General features: G+C 37.7%; 2 protein-coding genes across 12 annotated transcripts in view; one reads left to right on the top strand and one right to left on the bottom strand.

Annotated features, from left to right (window-relative positions):
- NUDT9 (nudix hydrolase 9) overlaps nucleotides 1-24892 on the top strand; it is a 101430-nt gene that overhangs the window by 53942 nt on the left and 22596 nt on the right. For 3 of the 9 annotated variants that reach the window (XR_002084540.2, XR_008421731.1, XR_002084538.2), the window contains exon 9: nucleotides 184-338. The exons of 2 other annotated variants lie outside the window; for them this stretch is intronic. Coding sequence is in view for 2 of the 7 variants with exons in the window: in XM_019464908.2 (XP_019320453.1) it covers nucleotides 184-197 (14 nt within the window). In the remaining 5 variants the exon portion in view is untranslated. Of the gene's footprint in view, nucleotides 1-183; nucleotides 435-14322; nucleotides 15134-24892 lie in introns of those variants that run through there. 4 more of the 9 variants (XR_002084536.2, XM_019464899.2, XR_008421730.1 and 1 more) reach the window with 3 other exon arrangements.
- The window catches only part of SPARCL1 (SPARC like 1), a 49321-nt gene that overhangs the window by 4337 nt on the left and 20092 nt on the right, over nucleotides 1-24892 (bottom strand). For 2 of the 3 annotated variants that reach the window (XM_019464806.2, XM_053901400.1), the window contains exons 2-10: nucleotides 14763-14827; nucleotides 10795-10971; nucleotides 9407-10411; nucleotides 8037-8109; nucleotides 6990-7108; nucleotides 6135-6255; nucleotides 4598-4734; nucleotides 2532-2680; nucleotides 1766-1914 (exon numbers count right to left, since the gene is read on the bottom strand). In XM_019464806.2, the coding sequence (XP_019320351.2) occupies nucleotides 1766-1914; nucleotides 2532-2680; nucleotides 4598-4734; nucleotides 6135-6255; nucleotides 6990-7108; nucleotides 8037-8109; nucleotides 9407-10411; nucleotides 10795-10971; nucleotides 14763-14816 (1984 nt within the window). In that variant the 5' untranslated portion in view covers nucleotides 14817-14827. Of the gene's footprint in view, nucleotides 1-1765; nucleotides 1915-2531; nucleotides 2681-4597; nucleotides 4735-6134; nucleotides 6256-6989; nucleotides 7109-8036; nucleotides 8110-9406; nucleotides 10412-10794; nucleotides 10972-14762; nucleotides 14828-16456; nucleotides 16517-24892 lie in introns of those variants that run through there. The other variant, XM_019464811.2, reaches the window with a different exon arrangement.

Genomic DNA, 24892 nt, shown 5'->3' with positions numbered 1-24892 from the left:
TTATTAATGCTAATAGGGTATAAATAATATGTCACAGCTTCTAAGACCTCTTCTCACATTATAGCAGGAGTTGGTCTGTGTGACCAAATGAATATGGCAGAAGTATGTCACTTCTGAGATTAGGTTACAAAAGACATTATAACTTCAGTCTTGGGTTCTCGCTCTCTCTCTTTTCTCTCACAGATGCCAAGCTGTGAGCAGTCCTATGGAGAGGACCACATGGTGAGGAAATGGAGTCTTCCAGCAGTAGCCATGTGGGCGAGTTCAGAGGAGATCCTAAGATAGAACTGTCCAGATAAACAACTCCTAGATTCCTGATCCTTGGAAACTGTGAACTTGTAAGCTTCTAAGCTTTAGGGTAATTTGTTATGCAGTGATAGGCAACCAATATACAGCACTTGGTGGTTACAAAAATATACATTCTTTGCTCCTTACAGTTGTGCTTATTTCACAGAATAATATTGTAGAGGCAAAGAGCTAACCCTTTCTGCTTACCTATTTATCAATAAGTACTCAATACTCTCAGCTCTTTCTTTATAATTTCAAGGCATTCTACATATCATGAAGAATATATATATATATATATATATACACACACACACACACACATAATATATATAAGAATATATATTACATATATAAGAATATATATAATAAATATATTAATTTTTAAATGTTTGTTTAATTTTGAAAGAGAGACAGAGTGTGAGTGGGGTAGGGGCAGAGAGAGAGGGGGACACAGAATCCAAAGCAGGTTCCAGGCTCTGAGCTGTCAGCAGAGTCAGACGCAGGGCTCAAACCCATGAACCATGAGATCATGACCTGAGCTAAAGTCGGACACTTAACCTACTGAGACACCCAGATGCCCCATGAAGAATATTTTTAAAGTGAATGTCATACAAGTTGACTCCTTTTAAGACATTCTGACCTTTGATGAACTTACTTTTCATGATTGGTTGGCTGTACATTCATCCTACTTGTATGTTGTGAATATAACATATAAAACCTCTGCTTTAGAGGTTGTTTACTGTTGATTTACATTGTGCAAGCAGTTTTGAGTGCTCATTTTTTGAGAATCTTTCAAATCTTGATTATTAAAAACATGCTTGCTAACAAAAATCAGCTTTAACTTAGGAAAACAAAAGGAAGTATGTTAAGACATAGACTGGCAAAACAAATATCTACATTTAAGTTCCTCCATCACAGGGAGAAAGAAAGAACCCTCTGATTATTATTATTCTTGCCACTGAAGATGCAGTAATAGATTGAAGGCATAATATCTGGACACAACTTGTGATATGAGGCCCAATCTTTAGTGAGTTGGTAACGAATTCTAAGATTTTTCTGACATCTCCCACTGGCAGAATCAGACTTATTGTTTTACTCTTCACATATGATTTTTTAAAGTTTGGACCAATAGTCAGGTTAAGAAATGACATAAAATCCCTCCTTCTTCAGAAGGGTAGCACAGCTCTCTGGATTGACATCATTTTCTCAGGCTTAGCCAACTGCTAAGAACTCAATGTTGCGATCCCCTAGGTATTCCCACTTTTACTCTCTGAAAAAAAGAGTATCATCAAGGGAAGTATGAAGTAACCTTGCAATGACAGCACGTGCCCTGAGGAAGTCCTACCTGGGATGCTGCCACCTTGCTGTCCCTAGGTGTCAATCTGAGCACATAGCAGGACCTCTCCAGGAGGGCTGCAGGCCTTGGTGCTCTCCTGGAGAAGAGGATACCCCTTTCCCTGACTGATGATGAGTTTACCTTCTTTAATTCCAAAGCAGTGGCCCCACTCCTTCAGGGTGATGTGCTTATCTTTGTTGGGATCACACTCCTCAAAGAAGCGAGTTATGCAGTGTTCCATGGGCACCAGAGATGCTCGCAAAGGAGCAAGCTCAGAATGTGTTAAGACTCTGCAATGAAATAAACGGTGGTATATTAATGACCAGCTTGTATATGAAGGTTAACTCTTAGGATAACCAAGGCATTTTTCTTCCACAAGATTGCTAGGAATGCCAAATAAATAGTACACTCATGAAAAGGCGCAAAATTATGGGTAAGATACACAGCACTTGAGATGTCACAAAGTTTCTTTCCTCACTGGGAAGTACTCTCCTGCCAACTTAAATTTATAGGGATGTGCCTCACCCCCCACCAACAATCATGTTTGTACAGCCTGACTCTTACCCACTGACCATACCCAATTGTACATATCCAGATGTAAGCACTTGACCTAAGCTGGGCCAATCAGAACATCTTGGGAATTCAGGATTAAGAATGAGAAGGAATGTTAAGGAGTCTCTGCTACAGGCTGGGTCCTAATATCTAAACTTGGGAAACATGGTGTGGCCATATTGTGCTATCTTCAAAGCAGTTTTGTGTTTAGACACCTAACCACATTTGTTTGGCATGTCAGTGTTCTAAAACAGAGGTGGAAACTTCCTAGATTTGTTTAGAAGTATCTTTGTATAGATAATTAGACATTCTATCAGGGAGATGACCCAGTAATGTGAAGGTTAAGAGTTTTTACCTGTCCATAGGATGTTGGTCAAGTTCACCAAACTGCCAGTGCACAGGATACACATACATGTGGTAGTTTTTCTTAAAGTCCCGTAAGAGAAGGTCAATGGAATGGTCTCCAGCCAACAGCCTCTTTTCATCCAGGTAAATCTTCTTGACCTGGGATTAGGAAGGGAGAAGATCATCAGAGAATCAGACAAATGTAATGTAATTATCACTGGTAAACTTTACTCGAAGAGTAACAGTGACATGACAGAGGAAAACAAGCCCAGGCCATCATGAGACCGAATGAAATCCTTTCTAGTCAACACTATACAGACTTTCTTATTTCTACATAGAATAACAGCCAACATTAAAAAATACAACCTGTGGTTTTTAGAAGATATTTAAGTATTTTTTATCTTTCTTTTAACCGAGTACTGTTCATCACATTCCTTAAAATTATGAGAAGGTTTTAATGAAAAGGCCTGAAATGACCTAGGCAAAATTGTTGGTTAGTGAAAAGTCCCAATCACCACATTGGCATACTATTAATTCTCTAAGTATTTCTGTCCAGTGTCTGATCAGAATCAGCTGTGGTGTGGCACCATTTGATCAGCCCCATTAAAATTTCCCTGTTTTGCATCTAATGCTCTCAAGACTTTCACTATGATGTATTAAAAAGAGAGGATAGAAATTATTTCTGGGCAATGCATATAAAACTCTCAGCTTATGATGTTACTCATGAACTAATTGGAAGCATTTAGAACAGAACTACCCATCTCCATGGTCACATCCACCAACTTCTCTCCTTGTTATCATGGATGAACTTCCTGTGCTCTGAATATAAGCCCAACCCTTCACTGGTGCTCAGAAGCCTACCCCTTTCCATCTCCTCAAAACCACCCTATGGCAGTTGCATACCTTTTCTATTCCTTATTAGTTTTACCATCTTTACTAGGGTCCTACCAGAAGCACCCAAACATCCTCTACTATCTCCCATTGGTAGATGGGATTCTTGAACTCACATTCCTGTCTGGCTGCCACCCATTTCACTTTTCCTCTTTCTAGCAAAATGCCTTGAATATATTGTCTATACTTGGTGCTTCCACATCCTTCCTCCTGTTCTCTTTTGAACCCTGTCACTCAAGCTTTTCTCCTCTCCAATCTGCAGAAACAGCTTCTGTCAAGGTTAACTCTGTGACCACCACATGCCAAATCAGTGCTCAACTCATTCCTCATTTTACAACCTGTAAGCAGCATTTGACACAGTTAATGCACACCTTCCTTCTTGTTTAATTTTTTCTTCATAGCATGTTTCATTCCACCTGACGTACCTTATATATTTGCATATTTATTTACATGTTTATATATTTGCATGTATGCTCATATTTGCAATATGTCTATAAACACGCATGTGCGCGCGCACACACACACACACACACACACACACACTTATTTGTTCAGAGTCTGTCTCTTTTCCTAGGATGTTAGCTCATGAAGGCAGAGATTTTTCTTTGGTTCATTGCTGTATCCCCATCATGTAAATCAATTCCAGATACACAGGATGCGCTCAATAGCTATTTGATGAGTGCATTTTCCCTGAGAACTTCTGGAATGAATATTCTGCACTTTTAAATCTTACTATATTACTGACATTGCAAATAAGGGATTTCTCTTATATCATAAATCTGTCTGGTCTATGAGGGCAAAAAGATGTATTAAAAATCTTTTAAATTTATTTAAATCTAATAATAGATTTAAATAAAATGTTTGGGCCTGAATATATAAATGCTGAATGGAGGTTCCCTTTGCTCAACCAGGATTTGCTCTGGGGTATGAGGTGAAGAGTCCTTGCTCAGGCCACTGCCCTTTGGACAGGAATGGGGGTGGTTTGGCCATGTCTCAAACCTTGTGGCATGAATGGTGACCACTACTGTTCTGTTACTGCATGTGAACTTAGCAGGTGTGGCGAACCAAGTGGGCTCTTGCTGATATGCAGAGGGAGGTAGGCCCCCTCCTCCCCTCAACACACATACCCTTTTTTCTTAGGCTCTGTACATAGACACTTGGGTAGTTGACCTGTAGATAACTTACTTTATTTCTCTGCTTCTCATTTAGATATCCACCGTGTTCAGGGTTTGGCTCATAAAGCTGCATGAGAATATTCTTGAGCCAGTCTCTCATCCTTAGGGGAAACTGAGTCACTTCAAAGTCTGTACAAATAGGAATAGCTGTTCCAAGCAGAAAGAAAATAGATTTTAATCTTTGGATCTTACTCCTATCTTATGGCATGTCCTCATAACAGAAAGCTTAATAACATCTGGTGACTGACGGTACGCTCACTGTCCCACTGTCACAGCAGTGGGTCCTTACACCTGGCAGCACAACAGAACTGCCTGTGGTGTTTTCAAAACATACCAGATGCCAGCTTCCATTCAAAGACATTCTGATTTGATTGGTCTGGGGTGGAATGTGGGCATCAGGATGATTTAAAAGTTCCAAAAATAATTTTGATATGCAGGTAGGTCTGAGAACCACTGCTCTAGAATCAGAAAGTTGAAATTTATAGGTGGAGGGTAGAGGCTGCAAGAACTATTTATCAGGAGAAAAGAGAAAAAAGTGGAAATTAGATTATCCTGTGGTAACAATGTTAAATCTCAGTGACTTAAAAGAACAAAAACTTTTTAATTTTTTTAGTTTTACTGAAATATAATATACATACAACACTGTTTAAGACGGACAGCATAATAACTTGACATCCATATGTTGTGCAATGACCACCTCACTATCACCTCACTAGCTACAAAATTTTTTTCCTTGTGATGAGAACTTTTAGGATCTACTCTTTTAGCGACTTTCAGATATACTATACAGCAGTGTTAATTACAGTCACTGTGTTGTACATTCAAGGCCAATACAAGTTGACAGGAGGGCTCTGCATACAGGACCACACATATGCTAGCTCTTAAATGCAGCTGCCCAGAACTCACATGGATGATTTTTGCTGAAATTTCACTGGACAAATCAACTCATATGGCCACATCTAACATCAAGAGGGCTGAGAAATTTAATACTCTTGTGTGTCAGGAAAGACAGGAGAACTGGAAATATTAGTAAGCACTGCTAATGTGGAGAATCACTTAGTGATAAGGAGATCCAAACACAATTGAGAGTATTTGGGGGGAAGAAGAACATTAAAAAAAACTTCTAGAAGAATATATTGTCATAAAACTTCTTGGCGGAGACTTAACGTACATTGGAAAGAGGACAAGTAATTTAGCAAAATTCCAATGATTCATTTCAATTATTAAGTGGTAACATTATCATAGTAATTCTGAACCCTGGCTGCACCTTAGAATTGTCTAGGTTACTTTAAAAACAAATGAAAAAGCAATGTTAAAGCCCCAACCCAGTCCAATTAAATCAGTCTCTTTTAGTTAAGGCTGGGGAATTATTCTTTTTATTTTTTTTTAAGTCTCTCTAGAAGATTTTAATGAGCATCCTAGGTTCAGAACTACATTAGCCTTTTTCCATTTGCATGTGGGAGTATGTATATAGATTATTCAGATATGCATAGATTCACCCCAAATCCTCTCAGCAATGGTGGTTGGCAAGAGTGGCAGAATCTTACATTTGCAGGCTCCAAAATAATCCAGTTGTAGCTGGTGCCCTTTTTTGGTTCCCTCCAGTTTACATTTAGTAGCAAACAGATGACAGGAGCTGGCATAGGTCTGGTTGTCAGTGCCACAAACCTAGGAAAGACAAGCATGAGAAAAAGCTCATGTTTCTTTAAAACATTTTTTTGAAAGAAATTTTTAATGTTTATTTTTGAGAGAGAGAGAGAGAGAGAGAGAGAGAGAGAGAGAGAGAGAGAGCATGAGCAGGGGAGGGGCAGAGAGAGAGAGGGAGACACAGAATTTGAAGCAGGCTCCAGGCTTTGAGCTGTCAGCATAGAGCCTGACACGGGGCTCGAACCCACGAGCCTTGAGATCATGACCTGAACCGAAGTAGGATGCTTAACTGACTGAGCCACCCAGGTGCGCCTTGAGCTCATGTTTCTGAATGTACACTAGGAAAATACTCTGCTTCTTAAAGCTCATAGGCAGACTGATCAGTTGTGCTGAGCCAGGTAAGTGAAGTTATTAAAATCATAACTGTCCTATTTGCTTAAAAAAATCAACTAAATTATACCAATGGTGATGACAATCTAGCTCTAGATAAGTTCAGTAGAATGCAAACTGCAGACTTTTCAAGGATACAGTGAGTTTTAAAATGAGTTCTGAAGATATCAATGCCATTATTACCTTTTCAAGGTACAGTTGAAATTCCTTATTTTTGCTGGCATTTGTTCCTATTCAATATTATTTCAAGTATTAGATGATAACCTGGACATTTTTTTTTTGACAAACATTTCAATTGCAAGCCACTTTCATCCAAATCACTAACTACTTGGGGCCCCTTAGAGACTATTTTGTAGAATACTTACTTGGTCAAGGAGTTTTGTAGGAGGACAAGTCACTGAATCTTGGCAAACACAGTGGGGTTTTCCCTGTTGGTCAGCTTTACAGATGTGTCCTCTCTTACACTGGAAGTTCATGCAAGAATCTGACAGGAAAGATTGAACAGGAAGCATGAGCAAAGCTAAACTGAGTATGTAACCTCAAATTTATCTAGACATGAGCTCCATTTTCACTAATTAAAGAAAATTTGGGAAAATATTAGAAACCATTCTAATGGACATCTTAATGTTCAGATGGGACCCTCTGACATCAAACTGTGTTACACAATAGTCTAGATTTTCTGGGCAGTTTGAATTGGGAATATAAAAAGAACAAACAGCTCTTCTTGGCCTGCCTACAATGGTCATAGTCTGAAGTCTATAATTTAAGTTTGTGCAGGTTGGTCAGAAGTTAAATAAGTCATGAAAATTTTGTGTTGAAATTTAAAATCTTTGTGATTGGGGTATGCTATTGGGAATTAGGTCTCAATTAAATACAGGATTTAAATTCACTAGTAAGTTATGGATTTGAGAAAAAATAAAGTAGGAGCACCTGGGTGGCTCAGTCGATTGGGTGTCCGACTTTGACTCAGGTCATGATCTCGCAGTTTGTGAGTTCAAGCCCCACAATGGGCTTGCTGCTGTCAGCACAGAGCCCACTTTAGATCCTCTGTCCCTCTCTCTCCCTGCCCAACCCCCCCATCTCATGCTTTCTCTCTCAAAAATAAATATGACGTCAAAGAGAAAAAAATAAAGTAGAATGAATTCTTCTCAGAAGCACAGGATTTAGGAAAAAAGAATTCTAGCTTTCATACTATTACAAGACTTCCAGTTTGTAAACACATTTGCCCATAGTTATGTATAAAATGTATGCAAGAGAATGTCAACAGTTTATGAGAACATTTCTGTGGGGAGGATGTAAGAGAGGAAAAATTCTGAGAAGCAGTGACAAATAAATGATGGAATGGGGATAGCCTAACGCGGCCATTCCATTTCTTCCTTGATACAGTCATGAGCAGCTTAGCCTGGACTCACCAGTACCATGTACCATTCTGTTGTCTTCATATGAACTTTCACCTTCATTTGGTAGGCTCTCTGTTTTCTTGGCCTTTATAACAACAAGAGCAGAAGCTGAAGTTTATTTACAGGAAAGCCATTACATAATTTATATTTCCACTGTGTGTACCTTCACAAAGCTTTTCATACCCAAATCATTTCAGATCTGAAAATGATACCAGCCATAACTGTGGAAATAGACAGTAACCCTTTGAGAATAGGAGCCATTTGTTTCTTCCTCAACTGGATTCAGTGCTGTATCTCTGGGGATTATTCAATAAAACTTGGAACTAACATCAGGAGCAAAGCTGGGACCTCCCATTTGGATTTTGGAATGGTAGAAATGTAGTATTATCATGTGATTCTATAGTTAAGACACAATTACATCAGTAATCTCTATGGAGCTGTTAATAAAGGTTTCTTACCAGGTTTCTAAAGTGTAATAAAACTCCTACCTTAAAATGGCAGGAGAGTTCTCAGTAATCAAGGTCACTATTGACCTTGGCCACCAAAAGCTGTGTCAAGTCCTCCTAGTGGGTGGCTGCTGGCGTTTTGCCTGAAAGCTCCAAATGATTAAACAACCAATGACAATATGCTTCTTCCCTACTCCCACTCTGTTGCAGTTTCCTGATTATCATCTTGGTGTGTATTTACTTAAAGTTGGAGCTGAAGTCTTTATTCTTCATCTTTATAGCTAAATCAACAAACATTCCTGGATTTCTTATTACATTAGAGACATTTTGCTAGACCTTGGTGATCTAACCTGAATATTACATGGCATCTACTCTTAAGACATTAGAGCAGTAGTTGTTAGTGTTTCCCATTCCTCATATCTGTCAGAATTTACCATTTTAGTTAGCTCCAGGCACTTTCAACTGCCTGTATCTGCATCTCTGTGCCTGGAAAACCATGACATCTATTTGGCCTGCTCAAAGGACTGAAAGTGCTGGGGAATTAACACCTCTCTTAGCAATTCTCAGTCTGTACAAATGCCCCAGCTCCCTCATTCTCCAAATGGGGTAATTCAGAGGAATGTGCTGTACATGGCTTTAATGATATACCTTTGATTAGCTTCCTTCCCTTCCTGATATCATGTCCCATTCCTCTTTGTTCCCTGAACTTCTCAAATAAACTACTTAAATCCAGGCTCTGCTTCTAGGGGAACCCAAATAAAATAGGCACTTTCAGCCTGGTGATGGAGAGCAGAGGAAAATAAATAATTTTAATACATTTTAGTAATGTACTGGTAGAGATAGGCACAGAAGACTGAGAGCACAGAGAAAGGTCATGGCTATTTCTTTATAAAGCTAAGTGCTCTATCAGACAAGCATCAATGTAAAGAATCTCACCCCTTGGTATTCTCCAGGTTCACTGGCATCTACATTCCCATTTTCACGTGCTCTTTCTTTTTCTCTTTCTCTTTCCTCTTCATATTTGAGGTGATAGAAAATGGACTGAGATCTTTCAGCCTCCAAGAAGGCCTCACTTGGGATGAATTCGTAGTCATCAGTTGCATCGTGTCTGGGATCATCATCACCATCATCATTAGCCCCATGATTTCTGGGCATGGTGTTACCATCACCAGTAGGCTCCACGAGCAAAGCCTCAGAAATAGTCTTTTTATCCATCTCCTCATGGTTGCTGGTAACTTCAGGTTTTTCTTCTTGGCTCTGCCATTCAGCATCTTGGCTGTGCTTAGTAATTTTTGATGCACTTTCCTCTTCCATTTCTGCATTGGAACTGTCCTCTTCTTGTTCTTGGTCACCCTGCTCAAATTCATCTTTCTGCATTTTGCTTACTTCAGTTGGTTCACTGGACTTTTCCAAAACATCATCAGATTTGGTACTATTTTCATCCTCCTTGCTATTAGAATGCTCCTTGGGAAATTCTCTCTCCCTTTCTTCGTTATTGTTGTGGGTACTGACTTCACCTGGCTCTTCTTCCCCTTCCTCTTCTCCATTGGGGATATTTGGATCCTGCTCTTGGTTTCCTTGATCATTTACATCTTGGCTATGTTTGTTGCTCCTGTTCAACTGAGAATGTAATTCATTCATTGGTTGTTCTTGTTTTTTTTCTGTTTTTGTGATGCTTTCTTGTTGGTTAATATCTACAATGGAACTAATATTAGGAGCAAGGAAATCAATGTTCTCTGGGCGTTTTTTCTTTTGAGGCTCATTCGTATCTTCTTTTGGGTCCAATGTACCTTCAGATGGTATGTACTCCACATTCTCACTTAAGTCACTTTCACTCTCCTCTTCATCCTGTAACCCGAGCTCTTGGCTATAACTCTGGTCCTGATCTGCTGACTGGTCCTGGCTTTCCTCCTTTGGCTTTAGTACTGAAGATTTTTCAGCCTTACAAGAAAAAAAGTTTACTCCTGAAACAATTGGTAATGGAATATCTACATCATATTTTAATTCATAAGCTAACCTTTAGTGTTCATTATTTTTTTCACATAATATCAGGTAAACTCATATACAATGTTCCTCACACTTTATAGTTGCAAGTTTATAACCTGAATTTGAATTTTGTGGTATGAAATTATATAGCACCTTGGCCAAAGACACAAAACTCACTAATTTTCACAGTTCTTTTGATAATTGGAGACCACTGATACAATAATCATCTTCTAAAAATTAAGCTGAGGTGAGAATGAGGTAATATCCTTAACTATGCTTTGAAATTGAGACCTTTGGAAAAATTTTAAATTATAATCGCATAACCATGTTACTTTTACCTTATGGTTGGGATGGTCTTCTACAGGCACTGCAATTTCCTTTTCATTTTGTGCATCTTCGACCCTTAACATGGGGATTGCAGTGTTGTTAGGTGTTACTAACACTTCAGCCTGTTGGATGGAACTCAAGGAATCAGCAGTTGGTTTTGGATGATTAGACAGGAACCTTGCATTTGTCTGAAAAAAAGTAGAAACTGGCTCATGTTATTCACGTCTAGATGCTGATGTCTAAAATTTCTAGCTACTCCTTTATCATCATCATTCTTAGTAGCACTATGGTTCATACATAACATCAATTAAAAAATACTCTCTAGAATTTTTAAGAATACAAGCAAATGGCTAGATTATAATCTTAGGTGAAAACAGACTCCCAAACATATTTAAGAAAAAGTTATGTATGCAGAGACTGGGTGAAAATAGAGCAAAGATTATTTCAATAATTGTCACCTTTGAGGTTTGGAATTATTTTCTGTGCTTTCCAAACTTAAAAAACATTCATACTCTATAATTTTAAGAACTGTTGTTAGCAGAAAGTCAAAGTCAAATTAAATTTACCAAAGATATAACTCTGTACGTTTTCTTTTTAAATTTTTATTTAAATTCTAGTTAGTTAACATACAGTGCAACATTCATTTCAGGAGAATTTGGTGATTCATCACTTATGTACAACACCCATTGCTCATCATAAGTGCCCTCCTTAATACCCATCACCTATCTAGCCCATCCCACACCCACCTGCCTCTAGCAATTCTCAGTTTTTTCTCTATAGTTAGGAGTCTCTTATGGGTTTTTTTCTTTCTTTTTTTTCCCTTCCCATACGTTCATCTGTTTTGTTTCTTAAATTCCACATGAGTGAAATCATATGGTATTTGTCTTTCTCTGACTGATTTATTTCACTTAGCATAATACACTGTAGCTCCATGCATGTTGTTGCAAATGCCAAGATTTTATTTTTTTTGATGGCCGAGTAATATTCCATTGTATATATGAACCACATCTTCTTTATCCATTTATCAGTCTATGGACATTTGAGCTCTTTCCATAGTTTGGCTATTGTTGATAATGTTGCTATAAACATTGGGGTGCATGTGTCCCTTCGAATCAGTCTTTTTGTATCTTTTGGGTAAATACCTAGTAGTGCAGTTACTGGATCATAGGGTAGTTCTATTTTTAAATTTTTGAGGAACCTCCATATTATTTTCCATAGTGGTTGCATCAGTTTGCATTCCTACCAACAGTGCAAGAGGGTTCCCCTTTCTCCACATCCTTGCCAATACCTGTTGTTCTTGTGCTGTTAATTTTAGCCATTCTGACAGATGTGAGATTGTATCTCATCATAGTTTTTATTTGTATTTCCCTGTGATGAGTGATATTGAGCATATTTTCATATGTCTGCTAGTCATCTGGATGTCTTCTTTGGACAGATGTCTATTCATGTTTTCTGCCCATTTCTTAACCGGATTATTTGTTTTTTGGGTGTTGAGTTTGAGAAGTTCTTTAACATTGTACATTTTCTTAAGTTAAATTTTAAGTATTCACTGATAAATAGCAGAAAAGATTTAAACTTTATTCAATATTTATTTTCTTAACACTAGCAGCCTTATATTCATCAAAAACTCTTATGATAAATAATTTAACATAGAACTAATTCAAAAACTGTGTGAAATAGTACACTAAGTCTAGTTAGGAAGAACAGCAATGGAGTATTATTTCAACTAGAAGGATGGCTCTATTTCTAGCAAGACTGAAGGCATAGATGAAGAATTGGCAGTGATACATGATGGAGAAGTTTAACAACTGACTTAGAGATTAAAGATCTTCCTTCAAGTCTTGACTCTGCTATCAGCTATCTATCTGTCATTTGACGAATTGTGAATCCCACCCTATCATCTGTCAAGGTGAAGTGAGCAGAAATATCAAGATAAGTTTATGTATATTAGTCATTTGTAAATTATAAAGTAACCAAGTGAAAACTGACTATTGCTAGAAGTAATATCCTACAGTGGTAATACTATGAACTGTCCAATACTGTAAGCAGGTATTCACTACAAATCTTTCTTACAGAGATGCTATGGATACTCATGTCAGGCAGATCGAGGTATAAGTACAAAACCAGATTTTATTTGCATTGACTTGTCTTTACTCTATTAGCACATTCTGTTGTACCAATTGTATAATATAAGGAAAGACATGGAGTTCAGGGTTCATTTTAGATGTGGTTTGCTCTCTTGCTTATCACCTTTTCAACCAAAAGGAGTAATAACATTTGAAAAAATTTCCAAAGAAGCCATTTGTAAGGGAGAAAGGATAAAGAATGGTGGCCAGTTTGGCAGGTTTCCAGCAAGGGCATTATGGAAGGCAAGGGATGGAGGAGATTTTCGGCTTATTAGTAGAGAACTGCTCCCCCTCTGCACCCTTCCTCCTCTGCTCTCCCTCTCCAAGCTGAAAGAAATGCAGAAGGACAGCAGCTTATCTTCTTTCAGAAATTTTCTGCAATCAAACTCTGTTTTATTATTATTATTCCCACATCTATAACACCATACCCTCTGGAAATGTGTGGAATCCCTGAACCACACAGAATCCACTTACTTCCGTACAATTCAGGCAATCTGGGAAAATGACACAAGATTTGTAAGAGGTAAACCCTATGGGAAGATATTTAGCTTCTTAGTGTTTGACTGGATCTACATAACAAATTGTCCCCAAAAGAAAACCTTTAAAATGTGTCTATATGTAGATGTGTTATCAAACATTTGGTTCAAAAGCATTTTTGATGCCTGTTTATATACTGGGCAACAGCTGCAAGGGAAAACACATTTTTAGGAGAAAACAATGGGTCTGTGGGAGCTTCTTTCTGTGCTGAACATAATTTATCCCACTTTTGTAATTGCAGAGGACATGTATAATTTCAGCTGGAGTAGCTCCAGCTACTAAAGCACAATTCCTAGGAGTGGTCGTAAATTCTGTTTTCTAAGAAATGCTTTGTCTGGGTGGCATGATGCTGGCCTTTGAGGACACATCTGTCAACCAAATGTTAGCCACCAGCTATCCAAAAAACAAGGACAGAATCTGAGACATAGTAGAGACGGAGGAAGAGAAGGGATGAGAAAAATTACTTTGTCTATTTAAAGGAGATTGATTCTTCCATTTGGCAAAAAAGAAAAAAAAATGGCATAAATCCTTTAGCTTGATTTTGGATGATATGGATCATTTGGGAGACATCTACATGATCATCCAAGCCATTAAAAACAACATTAAAACAACAACAATAATAACTTTCAGGTTATTTTAAGGCTGCTGACATGGTCTCAAATGATTCTGATTTGTGTGTGTCTGATTTACTGCTGTGTGAATGGTGGTGCCAGGATATCTGATCGTGAAGAAAAGAATGTTCTAGTTCTGTCTATTATCAGCATGTTTGCTTGGAAAGTACCCCCTCCCCAACCACCCCCAAGGACGAGTTAGGAGCCAATTTATGATCATCATACCATTTCCTGGCCCTAACCCACTGGTTTTGTTTTATTACAGACTCAGAATTGATCAGCCAGTATATATTTGATCTTGAAGAAAATGCTGCTAAAGAGTATGGGTGTGCATTCCCAAGACTTCTCATACTAATTTCTTAGGTTTCTCATACTAAGTGATAAACTTCCAAAGGAAAATTTATTTCTTCCCATTCTCTTTGGCTTTTGGGTCCTGGAAGATCCCCTTTCTAATAAATGATAATCAACATTTTCAGATTTATATTTATTGTATCTTGTAGAATCTGGTAGTTCTGAAGGAAATATTCTTTCAGAAAGTATTTTATATCAATATTTTGAGTCATTCATTCTCTGCTTGGGAAAAAATAATATTAAAACAAAAAAGAGAATTTCAAACCACTGTATAAACACATTTTCTTTTCAATGGAGGATTTCTAAATTCAATGTAGGGAGGAGAGATGTAATAACAGAAAAAAGGATATTTACCGGTATTGCAGTTGCAGTTCCCAAAATGTATAGGAGAAAAACTACAGTCTTCATGCTTTCTAGGCCTGCGAACGAAGAAGATAATTAGCAGTGGTGGGTAAAAGTTTCCTTGTGAAAAATTAAAAGATAATCTTCTTAGCAAATAATGAGCTTGACACTGACCTTTGTATTTAAACGCGATTACTGTCTTTACAGTAATGCCTTTATAGACATGTGAACTAACATGTCTGGAAAGACGGATTTAATGACAGTTTTTATCCAATTGTGTCTGTGAGAATGACTCCTTGATTTTTTGGCCCAGCTGTGTTTGGGCAGCACCTATCTCTGTTTTTGACTGTGTTTCCATGAATAAAGATGCTATGCAGATTGAAGTCTTAAGATTTGTGAGTGTTCACAGTAAAGATAAAATTGGCAAAGTGAAGTAATATAGTTTGTCAGGTTGGGATAAAATAGCCTGCCTCTTTGGTGGTGAAGAAACCCATGCATTCAATGCGGAGTTTTAGGAATGAGACACTGTACTGCCTAAAGTGGTCATCAATGTTCAGCTAATTTATAAGTCTCACATTGCAATCTGTGGGTTGGTGGTGGCCTGCAGATGGGTTTGGTTTGGCAGGCACTGTGTATTTTATTGTATTTTATTTTATTTTATTTTAATTATTATTTTAAGTTTGTTTATTTTGAGAGAGAGAGCAAGCGAGTGAGCGAGTGAGCAGGAGGGGAGCGGCAGAGAGAGAGGAAGACAGAGAATTCCAAGCAGGCTCCATGCTGTCAGCACAGAGCCTGACATGGGGCTCAAACTCACGAACCGTTAGATCATGACCTGAGCCGAAACCAACAGTTGGACACTTAACTGACTGAGCCACTGAAGTGTCTCAAAGCATTGTGTATTTTAAACTAGCATTTTAAAAATCAGAGGTTTCATGCAAAAACTCAGATTTGCAGTTTCTCTTGAACCACTGGGCCTTTTAGCAACAAAAGGTCTTCATGGCAAAGCCGGCTGGTTCTGAGTAGAGACTGTCCTTTGTAAGGGATGCTGGCATTTGTACCTGGTCTGTTTCACTTGTTATTTGCCTCGAATTTGAGTTTCGTTTGTTCCAAATGAACTTTTTCAGTTTAGAGATGAGGCAAGCAAGGCACAAAGAGGCTAAGTAAATTGGCCTCCAGGGGAATTTTCTTAAAAGCAGTGAGCTGTATACATTTCTCTGCAGAGTATCTCTAAGCCTAGTAGTCCAACTCCCACTGGTATTAGGAACAGAGTTTTTAGTCTTTAAAAGAGATTCTCTGGATCGCCTAGAAATAGATGTCTCTTTTAAATTATTTTTTGCAATCATAGTTTTATACATAAATGTATAAATCTATAGAGCTTTAAAAAATATTTTGAGGTTTATAAAGTTCTTCTACTGAAATAGAAATATGTGTATATTTCTAAATACTTAAATGGATATTTAAAATAAATATATATTTAAAAATACATTAATGTCAAACATTCTGTGATTTAATACTGTAACAGCTATCACTTCACACACACACACACACACACACACACACACACACACACACACACACACAAATGCTCCCTTCCTAAAATAATTACATCACAATTGTTATTTAAATCACTATTTAACATTTATGACAATGTGCATATTCTTCATAGCTGAGTCAACTAGTAATTTCCTGTGTTGAATCATACTTACATTTATTTCTTGAACAATATTGTGTTTTGTCTGGCCCTAGAAATTGCCTCCTCTTTTAATGTACTTTTCCAGGTACATTTATTCTTCCCAAATTGTCCAACAAAATTTAAAAGTTCATTTTAATATGCTAACAACAACAACTACCACAACAGAACAACAACAACAAACCCATAGGGGATCCCCAAGCCCCATTTTCCTCACGGACATGTCCCTCCCAGGTGTTGGCTCTCTTGCTCCATTTGACAGAAGCCCCCCTCCTCCCCCTCCCCAAGCAGCTACCCTGCTTTCCTCCTGGGATCTCTAGTTACCACCACCCTGGGGATCCCCCTTGCTCTTTTCTTGTGTTTGAGTTCTTGCTTCCTGGATCCCATATATTTTTCTATCTTGGTGTTCTCCCTCATTTTTATGGAGCACATACTCCAGAAGCTTCCTGAGAAACGGTATATAGGAGACAAAAGTTTTGAGACTCTGCATAGCAAGAAAACATGAGTATTTCATCCTTCACTTGATAGTTTGACCGGATATAGAATTTTAGATTAAAAAAAATATTTTAACGTTTATTTATTTTTGAGAGAGAGAGAGACAGAGAGTGAGAGCAGGGTAGAGGCAGAGAGAGAGAGAGAGGGGAACAGAGTTTCCAAAGCAGTCTCTGCTGCTGAGAACAGAGAGCTTCATGAGCAACTTCAACTCATAAACCATGAGACCATGACCTGAGCCAATGCTTAACTGACAGCCACCAAGCTGCTTCTAGATCAATTTTTTTTTCTCAGAATTTTAAAACATGATCCATTTTCTTTAGTTTCTGGTGCTAGTAAGAACACCAGTGTTGGTTTTTCCCATTTTTTTAAAATGAGAACTGTTTTTTTTTCTTTCTGTAAGCTTTTAAGTTTTTGTCCCAAGTTTTAATATTTATCTCTAGTATTCTAAAATATTACCAAAAAAACACACAAAAAACCAAAAAAAATAAAATATTACAATATCTGCCTTAATTTGAATCCTTTTAAATTTACTTTAGGCACTCATTAGTCTCTTTGAATTTGGAAATTCAACAGTTCTGAGAGATTTTAATATGTAATTCTTTGATAATTTTTCTCCCTCTAGTTTTTTGTATTTTCTTTCTGGAATTCATAATAGTTAAATGTCGACTTTTGGGATTGGTTTTCTAATTTACTTACAGTTTTTGTTCTTTTTTTCCATGGTTATATTATTTTTGGAAACTTCCTTAATCTTTTTTTTTTTCCTTAATCTTTTAAAAAAAATTTTAAACGTTTATTTATTTTTGAGACAGAGAGAGAGAGACACAGCATGAGCAGGGGAAGGGCAGAGAGAGAGGGAGACTGAAGCAGGCTCCATGCTCTGAGCTGTTAGCACAGAGCCCTATGCGGGACTGTGAGATCACGACCTGAGCTGAAGTGGGCCGCTTAATCGACTGTGCCACTCAGGCGCCCTGGAAACTTCCTTAATTTTATCTTTCATCTCTACTATTGGTTTTTTAAACATTTTTTAAACATATTAAAAACATTTCAAACATTTTTAAACTTTCAATTTCTTATTTCCTGATGTTCCCCTCTTTAATATTATCCTCTTCTGTTTTCATTAGTGTGATATATACTCTTATCTTTTTGAGGATATTAATTAAATATTTTAAAATTTTCCTTTGAGCCCTGCATTTTCCGTTTCCATATTATCCCAGTTTTTCTGGTATATTTTGGTCTTTGATTTTTATGTTAAAAGCTTTTCTCGAATGTCCAATGTCTTTGGTTGTATGGTAATATTTAGTAGCAAGTCACTAAACAGCCAGTTAGACATTTCATGGGCAGGGCTCGACACCTTGGAGAGCTACCTTGGAGGGGCTGAGATAGGAACCTAACATTTTTGATGTGGTCATTGTCAGATTTTTTGTTCTTGGAGAGATTTTTTTTTCTAGAGAAGATCTCCATACCTCCAACCTCAGGGAGTGGGTAAAAGCTTGGTTGCTACATTCTGTGAGGTGTAGGAGTGAAGGGACTGGAGGTCTCTCAGTGCAATATACTGACTCTCACTCCCCAGATTTCTCTATGGCACCATATCCTCCCCCATCCCCCCTGCCTGTCCCTATGGTGCCTATCTAGAGCCCAGGACCAGAGAATAACCTTCCCTTTTCGTTAAGGTTGAAATGGGGAGTCCTCTGGCAGTAGACACAGAAGGAAAGATCTGACATGTTTATCCGACGGGCTTTCCATCAGTCCTCCTGGTTTCAACCTCTCCCCTTACCTCAACTTTCAAATTACCTGGTACTTACAATTCTTGAAACTTTTCTGGGTTTTGCAGTGTTAACTGTCTTCTTTGTCTATGGTACCCTTCTCTGAAAATCCTTAGGTTTAAGCTTTCCCTATTCTTCCAACTGCTTGCTACCTTCTAAAAATTTGCTGGAATCTTTTATCTTGTCACCTCCTCTTTTTTCTTTGTTATTGTGAGTGTATATTATTATTTCTCTTTTTCTATCATTATACTGGAATTTTAGCAGGGAGTGGCAATATGTTTCATTACCCCATTTAAGTTTTTTAAATCTTTATTTATTTTTGAGAGAGAGAGAGATAGCAAGTGGAGGGGGGGGGGGCAGAGAGAAGAGGGAGATGCAGAATCTGAAGCAAGCTCCAGGCTCTGAGCTGTCAGCACAGAACCTGACGCAGGGCTCAAATGCATGAACCACAAGATCATGACCTGAGCCGAAGTCAGATGCTTAACCAGCTGAGCCACCCAGCACCCCTTCATTACCCCTTTTAATCAACAGATTATTTCCATTTCTTCATCAGATTTATATCCCCATTACTACCACTACTACTGTTACTGCTGCTATGCTGCTGCTTCGAGGACACATAGGAATTACTATAGGTCTGTGTTCTAACTTCGCTAACAAAGATTTTATTGAAGAAAAGGAGCCTACAGGTACTAGCACAGACTTCCTTATCATGTTAGAAAAAATAAAAACACTCTTTCACCTATCCTCCTATTCAAACCCCCGAGGGTGGGCCGCCCAGACTAGGGAACAGTGTGTTGGAAGAATGGAGATTAAGTCTTGGGGGAAAAAATTAAATCACATATAACCTTATAACACCTTAAAAAAACTAATCTATTCCATGTTTAATGAAAGTAACATGTACTCAGCTTGGAGACTTAAATTTAATTCCTCTAATGGACCCCTCTGAAAATGATTGTACATAATGTCAGAAACTCAGAATACTGACAGTGGCATGTGTGTTCCATTTATATCTTGAAATAAACATTTAGAACTAGTAATGATGTGTAACAAATACTGGAAGTTTATATTATCAAAGTGCCTTGTGTTTATCAAACAGATTTACAAATGAGATATTATCTTATTTGACATTTGCAACAACCCCATGATGTGGGAGATGAAGAACAGGACTAGAAAGGCTACGACAGGATAGGCTGGAAGTTGGAAAGATGTTAAGAAGGGAATCGGGCTCAAACTGAGCTTTCCTGGCTCCAGCTCTGGTGCTTTTGTAGCAATTTTGCAAATAAAGACCTCTACTTTACCTCTTACACAAAGATGTAGGGAAGGAGGAAAAACAAAAAAAACCAAAAAAACTTCTGAACCAGTACTGGGAAAAATTTGGAATTCACTTTGAGTTTTTAAACAAAGCATTCTGAAATGTTAAGGTTTAAGATTTTGCATACTTAGTAGATACATTTTTTTGTGTTGAGGAAAAAAAGTCTTATCATAGAAAGTTGGTTGGGTTATTTGATATTGAAAGTCCCTTTCAATGCTTTTTTAGTTGAAACAAGGCAAAAGCATAGAAATTCAATTTCCTTTGAATGAAGAACATGTTTAAATAAAAATATAGAGCAACTCCCTCTACCCCACATTCTAACACTTCAGGGATATTGAAAAACACCTTGGAATCAAAAAAAGCATGTAACTGTCAGGAGAGCTGAATTCTGGCTCCAACACTGTTCTTAACTGGCTAAGAGGCCTTGGGTAGCTTACCCTTTCTTAGATACAATTTCCTTAAGTGATGAACAATGAAGCAGATGACCTTGATGATCCTTTAGCTTTAATATTTTATAATTCTAAAATTGAAGATAATTCTGTGAATTTCATGAACCATAAACTGCTGCTTTTTTCTGTAAACTACTAAATCCACTGAAAATATATTCATGATTTTATTGTATCAAAATTAAATATATTATATTATGGTATTTACTGCTTCGAGCATATAAGTGGTATCTATTTCCTATCTTTATTATTGATGATAATTTAAAATATTTTATTCTCTCAGTGAATGCTAATGTAAAAAGTCATTGAAAAATGCAGTTTCCTTCCTCCATATTCAGAATTTAGCATTCATTCATTTTATCAGATTTATGAAACTAAATCATTTATATTTTATTAAAAAAATTAAAAAAATATTTTTAAGGTTTATTCATTTTTTTACAGACAGAGACAGAGCATGAGTGGGAGAGGGGTAGAGAGAGAGAGGGAGACACAGAATCCGAAGCAGGCTCCAGGCTCTGAGCTGTCAGCACAGAGCCTGATGTGGGCTTCAAACCCACTTGTGAGATCATGACCTGAGCTGAAGTTGGACGCTCAAACAACGAGCCACCCAGGTGCCCCTATTTAAAATTTTTTTTTAATGTTTATTTATTTTTGAGAGAGAGAGAGAGAGAGAGAGACTGGGAGAGGGTAAGAGAGAGAGGGAGACACAGAATCTGAAGCAGGCTCCAGGTTCTGAGCTGTCAGCACAGAGCACGATGTGGGGCTCGAACCCATGAAACGTGAGATCATTATCTGAGCTGAAGTCAAAAGCTTAACTGACTGAACCACCCAGGCGCCCCTATAATCATTTATATTTTAGATCAGCCTATACTGTTTAGTAGAATAGTTTTGGAAAACTGTAAAAATATAAAAGAGTACAGTTTAAAAAAATAGTACATTTAGTGCAGGGATTCTTTATCTTGGCACTGTAAACATTTTGGGTGGGTAATTCTTTGTGGTATGTAGGATGTTTACAGCATCCCTAACCCACTAGATATCATAGCAAGTCCCCTCTTCTACCCACTAGATATCATAGCAAGTCCCCTACCTGCCACCAGCTATGACAACCAAAAGTGTCTCCAGATATTGCCAAGTATCTCCTGACGATAAAATTGACCTGACTGAGAACTACTAGTTTAGTAGAAGGGGAATGGTGCTTTGGTGCTTTGCCGACTTTGTGATCTTTGGCAAATTACTTAAGCCTCTAAGCCTCAGATTCCCCACCTAGAAAGGGGATAATGTCTGTGATGGTTAATTTTATGTGACAACTTGACTGGGCTGCAGGATGTCCAGATATGCCATTAAACATTATTCCTGGGTATGCCTGTGAGGTTGTTTCCAGGAGATATTGGCATGTCTATAGTATATCTATAGCATATCTACAGCAGATCTATAGCATAGATCTATAGCATATCTATGCTAATACGGCATATGCTATCTAATTCAGTTTTGTGAAGATTAGAAGAAATAATAGTTGTAAAACTGCCTGATACCCAGGACACTCAATACATTTTTATTATTTTTTCTCCCTTCTTTCATAAAAGTCAAATGTGATTCTTTTTATTTTTGAAGGAAATAAATTTTTAAAAAAAATTTTTTTAATGTTTATTTATTTTTGAGACAGAGAGAGACAGAGCATGAATGGGGGAGGGTCACAGAGAGAGGGAGACACAGAATCTGAAGCAGGCTCCAGGCTCTGAGCTGTCAGCACAGAGCCCGACACGGGGCTCGAACTCACAGACCGTGAGATCATGACCTGAGCCGAAGTTGGACACCCAACTGACTGAGCCACCCAGGCGCCCCAGGAAAGAAATTGTTTATTAAACCAAGAACCATAAAATACCCAGGAGTAAACCTAACCAAAGGTGTGAAAGATCTGTATGCTGAAAACTATAGAAAGCTGATGAAGGAAACTGAAGAAGGTACAAAGAAATGGAAAAACATTCCATGCTCAAAGATTGGAAGAATAAATATTATATTGTTAAAATGCCAATAATACCCAAAGCAATCTACACATTCAAATTGTGAATCCTGAATAAACAACTCAGAGCCTCAGAAAATAATGTAGGTTTTGCTGTGAGGTCAGAATATTTTTCCAGTGGAATATTTAAAGTCTCTTTTGCCTACACATTTACCAAAGTTCCTTTTAACTTCAGTTTTTCCTACACTCATCACAAATGACAATGAAATTAGGCTAAGAGACTGTTACCACATTTTCTTATAAATAATAGCAACATAAAGAGTAAGCAAGAATCATCAAAAGTGTTGTGGGTTTCAAGACTAATTTCCTTTGATTTTAGTTTTTATAGCAATATGTATAGTTAATTAAATTTGAGAAAACATTGCCCTTTAACTTGATCATAGGATCTCATAAATTCTCTTCACTTTCTTGAATCTAATGCAACTGAATGAATCAAGAAGAAACACATGTCCAGTTGGCCATAATGTGCATCACTCATTCACTCTTTTATCCATTAAGTGCTTACTAGACACTGCCTAAGCACAAGGCCACATAGTTGTTGTTTTTTGTAATGTTTATTTATTTTTGAGAGAGAGAGAGAGAGCGAACAAGCAGGGGAAGGGCAGAGAGAGAGGGAGACAGAATCCCAAGCAGGCTCCATACCATCAGCACAGTGCCTGATGCAGGGCTTGAACCCACGAACCATGAGATCATGACCTGAGCCCAAACCAAGAGTTGGATGCTTAACCGACAGAGCCAACCAGGCACCTCTGTTTTTTTTTTTTTTAATGTTTATTTTTGAGAGACAGAGAGAGATAGAGATCGAGCGGGAGAGGGGCAGAGAGAGAAAGAGAGAGAGAGAGAGAGAGAGAGAATCTGAAGCAGAATCCAGGCTCTGAGCTGTCAGCACAGAGCCTGCCGCAGGGCTTGAACCCACAAACCATGAAATCATGACCGGAGCCGAAGTTGGATGCTCAACAGCCTGAGCCACCCAGGTGCCCCTACAAGGCTACAAAGTTTCTGTTTGAAGAGTTAAAAAGGAGGAAATCAAGGAAATCAATGATTTAGTATAGTGTGATGTCTACCTAATGCAACAGAAACAGAGATAAGAAGCATTTAAAATTAGATAGTTAATATTACTAACATTTACTAAGTCTTAGGTGCTAAGTTATAGACACTGCTCTGAGGGCTTTGCACATAATACCTCTTTAATCTTCACAATGATCTTATGAAATAGCATTTTGTTTTCATCATTTTACTAGTAAGGAAAATAAGGTTAAATAACATGTTCATGGTTACACAAGTGGCAGAGCCATATTTGAGACCTGGCTGTTTAGTTTTATGTCTGTGTTCTTAACTACTATGCTAATTTGCTTTTCTATAGAAAAAGCTTTCAGAGAAAGTAATTCTTGACCTGATATTTGGAAAACCAATCAGTGGTAGTTTGCTGTCTCAAAGATGGAAGGACAACCCGGAGAGTTGAAACAGCATAGATGAAGGTCCAGGGACATAAGATAGCAAACATTTGAGTCACTAGGGTGTTAATAGGGGAAGTAGAAGGAGATAAGGCTCAGAAACAAGGCAAATCTTTGTGCTTTAAACAAGGAATTCCAATTAAAAAGCTATGAAGTCTCAATGGATGACTGTAAGCTGGGGAGTGGTATAATCAGGTTTGTATGTTAAAAAGGGAGACAGACCAATGTGGAGACAGACCAGTACAAAGACTTACTAAAATGAAATTGCAATATCACAGTGAGAAGTGGACAGACCTTTAAATTTTGGCTGTGGTCTTGGAAATGGAGAAGGGATAGATCCAGCTTGTACTGTCTTGTGAGAGCCAACTGTTAAATTTCTAGGAGTACTGGGAACTATTAAACAAAGCCACCACTAAAAATTACATTATATACACTTAATTATATTAAAAACAAAGGAAATAAATATTCAAAACTCATCACTTCATACTCATTTTACTACATTTTGCTGTTACTTACTCTCAAGGTTATTTATGCCTGTTATATCTGTGGGTGGAAATATTTTATAATGTGTGCTACCATGCATCTCTTCCCAGTTCTGTTCAGTGATGTCATGTCTGATATCAGTAGCCTGAAAACAGCCATGGTGGGACGATTATAACATGAAAATCATCAAATGCCACCCAACAACCTCTCTATCCCCACCCCATCCTGCCCAAAGCTGGTTATTAAACATTTACCACTGGAGACTTCTGAGAACTATTTAAAGGCAGAACAGATAAGCATTAATGACCAATTCGACACTGTGGGAAGAAGAGAAGGAAAAGTCTTGGGTTATCACATTTATAATTTGGGCAGGTGGGTAAATTTATCACCAAGATAAGGGATTATAAGAGAAGGATCTGGTTTTATTTTTGTTTTTTAACTTTTTAATGTTTATTTATTTTTGAGAGAGAGCGAGCAAA

The sequence above is a fragment of the Panthera pardus genome, unplaced genomic scaffold (genome assembly GCF_024362965.1).
Source record: "Panthera pardus isolate Hobbes unplaced genomic scaffold, ASM2436296v1 HiC_scaffold_13, whole genome shotgun sequence".
In the NCBI taxonomy this organism is placed as follows: Eukaryota; Metazoa; Chordata; class Mammalia; order Carnivora; family Felidae; genus Panthera; species Panthera pardus.
This window is presented reverse-complemented; position numbering and strand designations above follow the sequence as displayed.